This window comes from Melanotaenia boesemani, chromosome 12 (assembly GCF_017639745.1).
Source record: "Melanotaenia boesemani isolate fMelBoe1 chromosome 12, fMelBoe1.pri, whole genome shotgun sequence".
NCBI classification, from domain to species: domain Eukaryota; kingdom Metazoa; phylum Chordata; class Actinopteri; order Atheriniformes; family Melanotaeniidae; genus Melanotaenia; species Melanotaenia boesemani.
The window spans coordinates 8,259,492-8,266,243 of record NC_055693.1 but is presented as its reverse complement, the minus strand read 5'-3'; the positions used below and the strand labels follow the sequence as shown (position 1 = coordinate 8,266,243).

Below are 6,752 nucleotides of genomic sequence, written 5' to 3'. Positions count from 1 at the left end.
GAACTATGCTGTTAGAGGACAGAAAAAAGTTCATCAAAGACCACAACATCTGTTACCGTTGCCTTGCATCCACAAACCATCAAGCAAAAGACTGTAATATCAGCATTAAGTGTGTGGAGTGTGACAGTGAAAAACACCTGGCAGCTCTCCACCCTGGCCCAGCACCACCAAAGTCTAAGCCTCTCTCCTCCGCTGAAGCGCATGGCGGGGAGGAAGTAAACTCACCAAACCCCGATGTTACAGCCACCTGTACTAAGGTATGTGGGGAAGGAGTCTCAGGAAAATCCTGCTCTAAGATTTGTCTGGTGCACGTCTTTCCAGAAGGCCAGCGATGTAACATGAAGAAGATGTACGCAATCATAGACGATCAAAGTAATCTGTCCCTTGCAAAGACTGAGTTTTTTGACATGTTTGATGTTCAGGGTACTACAGAACCATACACCCTAAAGACTTGTGCGGGTGTAAAAGAAACATCAGGAAGGAGAGCTTGTGGCTACATAGTGGAGTCAGTAGATGGGAAAGCAAGCTTTCCTCTCCCTACGCTCATTGAATGCAATGCCATCCCCAATAACAGGGAAGAAATACCTATCCCTGAAGCTGCACAACACCACCAGCATCTGAAGCCAATAGCCGCACAGATGTCACCCCTCGATCCAGATGCTGACATCCTTTTGCTTATTGGACGTAACCTTCTGAGAGCTCACAAGGTGAGAAAACAGCTGAACGGCAAACACAATGACCCATATGCACAGAAGCTTGACCTGGGTTGGGTCATCATTGGTGATGTGTGCCTTGGCGGCGTTCACAAGCCAGCAGATGTTAGTACTCTAAAAACACATGTGTTAGACAATGGACGCCCCAGTTTTTTCATCCCCTGTGACAGTCATTTCAACGTGAAAGAGAACTTCAGTCTGATGAGTCAAACAAAACCCACTCTCCATCGACTGCAGCCCTCAAACCCAGAATCCAAGCCCACCACAGAGAATCTGGGAGAGACTGTTTTTCACCTGACTCCTAAAGACAACCAGCTTGCCCCATCTGTTGAAGACATGATCTTTCTGAAGAAGATGGAGGAAATTTTCAAAGACAAAACTAACAGCTGGATTGCCCCATTACCGTTTAGGAATCCCAGACGTAAACTCCCAGACAACAGATCTTACGCCTATAAGCGTCTTATGTCTCTTCGACGCACACTTGACAAGAAGGAAGAAATGAGGGCACACTTTGTTGAGTTCATGCAGAAAATGCTTGATAACAAACATGCAGAGATTGCACCACCTTGTGAGAAGGAAAAAGAGAGATGGTATCTTCCTATGTTTGGCATCTACCACCCACAGAAGCCTGGGAAGATTCGTGTTGTGTTTGATTCCAGTGCACAGTTTGATGGAGTGTCTCTCAATGATGTGCTGCTTTCAGGGCCTGACATGAACAACACCCTTTTGGGTGTGCTCCTCCGTTTTCGAAAGGAACCAGTTGCTGTCACAGCTGACATAGAGCAGATGTTCTATTGCTTTGTTGTTCGGGAAGACCACAGGGACTTTCTGCGGTTTCTGTGGTATGAAGACAATGATCTGAGCAGGGATGTAGTAGACTACCGCATGAGAGTCCACGTTTTTGGCAACAGTCCCTCTCCAGCGGTAGCAATCTTTGGGCTGAGAATGGCAGCAAGGGAGGCAGAAAAAGAGTACGGTAGGGATGCACGACACTTCATAGAGCGAGACTTTTATGTTGACGATGCACTGAAATCCTTTCCAACCGAAGCTGAGGCCATTGATGTTGTGCAGAGAGCTCAAAAGATGCTTGCACTCTCTAATTTACGTCTCCACAAGATTACTTCCAACAGAGTGGAGGTGATGAATGCCTTTCCTCCAGAAGACAGAATCAAAGAAATCAAAGACCTGGATCTCACCAAAGATGTGCTTCCTGTGCAGCGTAGCCTGGGAGTATGTTGGAACACCATGTCTGATACATTTGTCTTTAACATTCCACAGAGCGAAAAACCCTTCACTCGCCGTGGGGTGCTATCAGTAGTAAACAGTGTGTTTGATCCTCTAGGCTTCCTTGCCCCTGTAACCATCAGAGGAAGACTTCTTCTCAGAGAACTTTGCAAGAGCGACCTCGAGTGGGACAGCTCCCTGCCTGAGGACATGTATGAGAACTGGAGAAAATGGCAAGATTCTCTACAGGATCTTAAAACGCTGCATATTCCTCGCACATATGTCTCCTTCTCCATCTCACAAGCCAAGTTCACTGAGCTTTGTGTGTTTTCAGATGCCTCAGTCAAAGCCATAGCTGCAGCAGCCTACTTGAAAGTCACACATGGAGATGGGCACTGTGAAGTGGGTTTCATTATGGGTAAAGCCAAGCTTGCTCCAGTTTCAGAGCCCACCATTCCCAGACTAGAGCTCTGTGCTGCTGTGCTTGCTGTGGAGTTGTCTGAGCTCCTCGCCGAAGAGCTTGACGTGAAAGTAGACAGAACTACATTCTACACAGATAGCAAAGTCGTGTTAGGATACATAAACAATCAGCACAAAAGGGTTCATGTATTCGTGCACAACCGTGTACAGAGAATTAAGCATTCTTCTCAGCCAAACCAGTGGAGATATGTCCCTACCGAGCACAACCCAGCTGATCACGGCTCTCGGTCCGTGGCAGCATGTAAACTTGCCAATACCACATGGCTGTGTGGCCCAGCATTTCTTCTACAGCCTGAAAGCGCAATTTCTGAGAGAGGTCCGTTTGATCTTGTTAACTCAGAGTCTGATGTGGAGATACGCTCCAATGTGATGGTGCTGGCTGCAACAGTGTCCGCAAGTTATTTGGGTTCAGCGCGCTTTGAGCGCTTCTCAAAGTGGACATCTCTAATCAAAGCTGTAGCCCGCCTATGTCACATCTGTCACAGCTTCATCAAACCCAAAGCAGGTGACAGTTGTACTGGATGGCACTTCTGTCAGACAAGCCTCACAGATGATGCCTTGATGAAAGCAGAACATGTCGTGATCAAATGTATCCAACGTGAAGTATATGCAGGAGAAATCAAACACATCACAGCAAAGAAAAGCCTGCCATCTAGCAGTTTTCTGTACAAGCTTAATCCAGTCTTGGATGACAATGGCCTGCTACGGGTAGGAGGTCGTCTTGCAGAATCAAAGCTGTCAAGTCACGAAGCCAATCCTCTTCTGATTCCAGGCAAACATCACATTGCCACGTTGCTTATACGTCATCATCACGAAGCTGTAAAGCATCAAGGGAGACACTTCACTGAGGGAGCTGTAAGAGCAAGCGGCTTATGGATAATAGGGGCCAAGAGATGCATCAGCGGCATTATCCACAGATGTGTGATTTGCAGAAAGCTACGAGGGAGAACTGAACACCAAATCATGGCTGATTTACCTGCTGAACGGTTGCAGACTGACCCTCCATTTTCTTATGTTGGCCTTGATATATTTGGACCATGGGAGGTCATTGCACGCCGTACTAGAGGAGGACAAGCCAACAGTAAGAGATGGGCGGTTCTTTTTACATGCATGGCAACCAGAGCGGTTCATATTGAAGTAATTGAAGCTATGAGCTCCTCTAGCTTCATCAACGCACTTAGAAGGTTCTTTGCTATTAGAGGGCCTGCCAAACAACTGAGGTCAGACTGTGGGACCAATTTCGTTGGTGCATCCAAGGAACTGAAGTTGGGTCCTTTGAAACCTGGGGAGATGAGTGTAGACAACTACTTACTCAGCCAGAGATGTTCCTGGGTGTTCAATCCCCCCTACTCGTCTCACATGGGTGGCACATGGGAGCGGATGATAGGTATTGCACGACGCATTCTAGATTCCATGCTACTACAAGCAAAGGTCACTAAACTGACTCATGAGGTTCTGACAACATTAATGGCTGAAGTGACAGCTATCATCAATGCAAGACCGTTAGTGCCCGTCTCTTCCGACCCTATAGCTCCACTGATTCTCACCCCCTCAACTCTCCTCACCCAGAAGGTTGGTGCAGTCTCACCTCTCCCTGGAGGCTTCACTAAGGCCGACATGTTTACTTATCAGTGGAAGAAGGTTCAGGTTCTTGCTGACATCTTCTGGGCTCGCTGGCAGAAGGAGTACCTCAACCTGCTTCAGAGTCGTCAAAAGTGGCAAGTCAACAGGCCAAATATCAAAGAAGGAGACATTGTTCTTTTAAGGGACAAACTACTGAAAAGGAATGACTGGCCAATGGGAGTCATTGTGAAGGCTCTCCCGAGTAAGGATGGACAGGTCAGAAAAGTGGAAGTCAAGATCTTTCATCACAAGACAACAAAAACTTTCTTCAGACCCATCTCAGAGTGTATTCTTCTCTTGTCTCCAACAGATTAGTTTATGTGACTGTTGTTGTGGCATTATTACTTAATGCCAGGCGGGGAGTGTATTGGAACGGTTGATTTGTTTGCACGCGTTTGGGCCTCTAGGGGGCACAGTTCTTTTTGCATGGCCCTTTCCATGCAGGTTTAGTACTGCAGCTTCAGCCTATAGTAAATAAAAGGAAGTGATGCACCAGGAACTTCCTGTTTCTATGGGTAATGAGAATAGTGGTGTGCTTGCCAGGCTGAAGGCTCATTCTTTATCTCCGGCCATCCGTTTGTTCCTAGCCCTTTGAGTGGCAATATAAGTAAGTTCAAGTGTTTGTCACATTGTTAGACTATATTTAGCCGATTATTATGTTGATTTGTAACTTGATTTGCATTATTTATATAGTCACCGCCACATACTGTATTTTCTTGTGTGCCTTGTTATGTATATCTTGAGAAGTTCTGTCCTACTGTATTCATGTAATTTGAGCGAAAATAACATGCTAATATATGTAGCTTCTGAATATGACATTGATGCCCTAGGTGTGCTAAATTCTGTTCTTCCTTTTATTTGTCTATTTCAGTTTCACACTTCCGTGTAGTAAATCTTGTCCAACTACAACACCTGTCTGTTCCTTGGAGGATGCATTACATGGGAGAGTTTAGCTGGCTGTCAATCTCAGTATAGGACAAGAGTCACACTGGGTGCAACAGTACAAAGTGCTTGGAGTCTGTCAAAAGTTGGATGAATGAAAATTTCCTGCAGCTTAATCCTTGTCTTTACCCCTGATGGTTTTCTGCCAAACATAGTCCAGTCTCTTGGCCCACTCGTCTCCTGTGTAAAACCCTCAATCAGGAACCTGGGGGTGTCCCTTGACTCAGCACTGACTTTAGACACCCATGTTAATTCAGCTCTTGGTATCATTTAAAAATATTGCTAAGCTAAGCCTTATTGTGTCACATTTTGAGCTGGGAATTATCATACATGCTTTTATATCTTCACGCCTGGTCTACTATAACTCTGTTTTCACTTGACTCAATAAATAACTGGAAAATTCTTAAGGTTGTACAGAACACTGCTGCAAGACTCCTAAATAATACTTGGTAGCTCAGCAACACTGACCCCCAATCTACTACAGAGTACATTACAAAATTCAGATTTTAACATAACATTTAACAAAATTACTTTACTGGACTACAGTAATGTGTTTTTTTGCGTTACTCGAGTTGTGTTTGCCTATGTGTAAAGTTCTGATCTGTTTTAAGTGGTACACGCATTCTGCTGCCTGTGTGTGTGCTTGCCTGGGCACGTTGCCATAGAGATTAATTTGCGTGACGTAGCTGATTGTGCGTCAACTAAGGAAAAAGAAAATTGGAGCTGGAGACAGACAGGGGCTTTTGGTCAGTGGCAATATTCACATTAATTTCAGTTCAGTCCAGTTTCAGTCCAAACTTGTGGTGAAAGATCCTGCTCGCTGGAAGGAATCCTTCAGCAGCCGACCCGCCTAAACAAGCTAAGCTTTTTTTCAACATTTCCTGGAGCGCAGCAGCTGGTAAGAAAGAAATTAACAAGCTAGTTGCAGGGTTCATTGTAGGAGACATGCTCCCCCTGTGGACTATTGAATCGCCCAGGTTTACAAAAATACTAGATAAAATTATTATGAGACAAGTATGCCCATTTCTTCCCACAGACAGGGATGTTGTTCTTGTGGTTTTGAAGCCATTTTGTTTACAATATACAGTAAACACTATGTAGACAAGCAGTGATGATTCGGCTATGATGTTTGTTCATGTCTACACGGTGAATTAAGAAATAGTAAAGTAATAAGTAGTGACGTTACTTTTCAAACGCAGTAACTAGTAAAGTAATTTCATTACAATTTAAAGAAGTAATGAGTAACTAGTAACTAATTGCTTTTTTAGAGTTACTACTGCAACACTGGTCAAGCCCCACATTATATCAGTGAACTTTTGTAGCCATATGTCCCTAGCAGATCCCTATGTGATCAGGGTTTGCTAGCTGTGCAGCATACCCGGTTAAAAACCAAAGGTGAAAGTGCTTTGCAGCAGTGGCTCCTGCTCTCTGGAACTCCTTTTCTCTTGATCTGAGATATGTGGAGTCATATCTTGTTAAACTTGCTTCTGTCTAAACTTTTTTTCATGCTTGTTTTGTTTTATTGTGAAGCATCTTGTGATTCTTTATCTTGAAAGTTGCTATATAAATAAAGGTTTACTTACTATGCCTTTGCAGTGTTTGTGAAAGCAATTTGTTTTTTGTTTGTTTTTTTTTTTTTTTTTTTGTATGTTTGTTTTTTTTTGTTTTTTGTATGAAATCAGGGGCTAGTGCAGAGCTTCTCAATCCCCACATCCGCACAACTGAATCAAATTAACCCATAAGAGCTCGGCGTGACATATTTGTCACAGT

General features: G+C 44.2%; 1 protein-coding gene across 1 annotated transcript; it reads left to right on the top strand.

The window, feature by feature from the left end:
* The first annotated feature begins 3,277 nt into the window (after positions 1–3,277).
* On the top strand, positions 3,278–5,035 carry LOC121650036. The gene is made up of 2 exons (XM_042001292.1): positions 3,278–4,647; positions 4,912–5,035. Exon 1 carries the CDS (start codon positions 3,381–3,383, stop codon positions 4,353–4,355), a length of 975 nt encoding a protein of 324 aa, XP_041857226.1. The 5' UTR covers positions 3,278–3,380; the 3' UTR covers positions 4,356–4,647; positions 4,912–5,035.
* Positions 5,036–6,752: the final 1,717 nt, after the last annotated feature.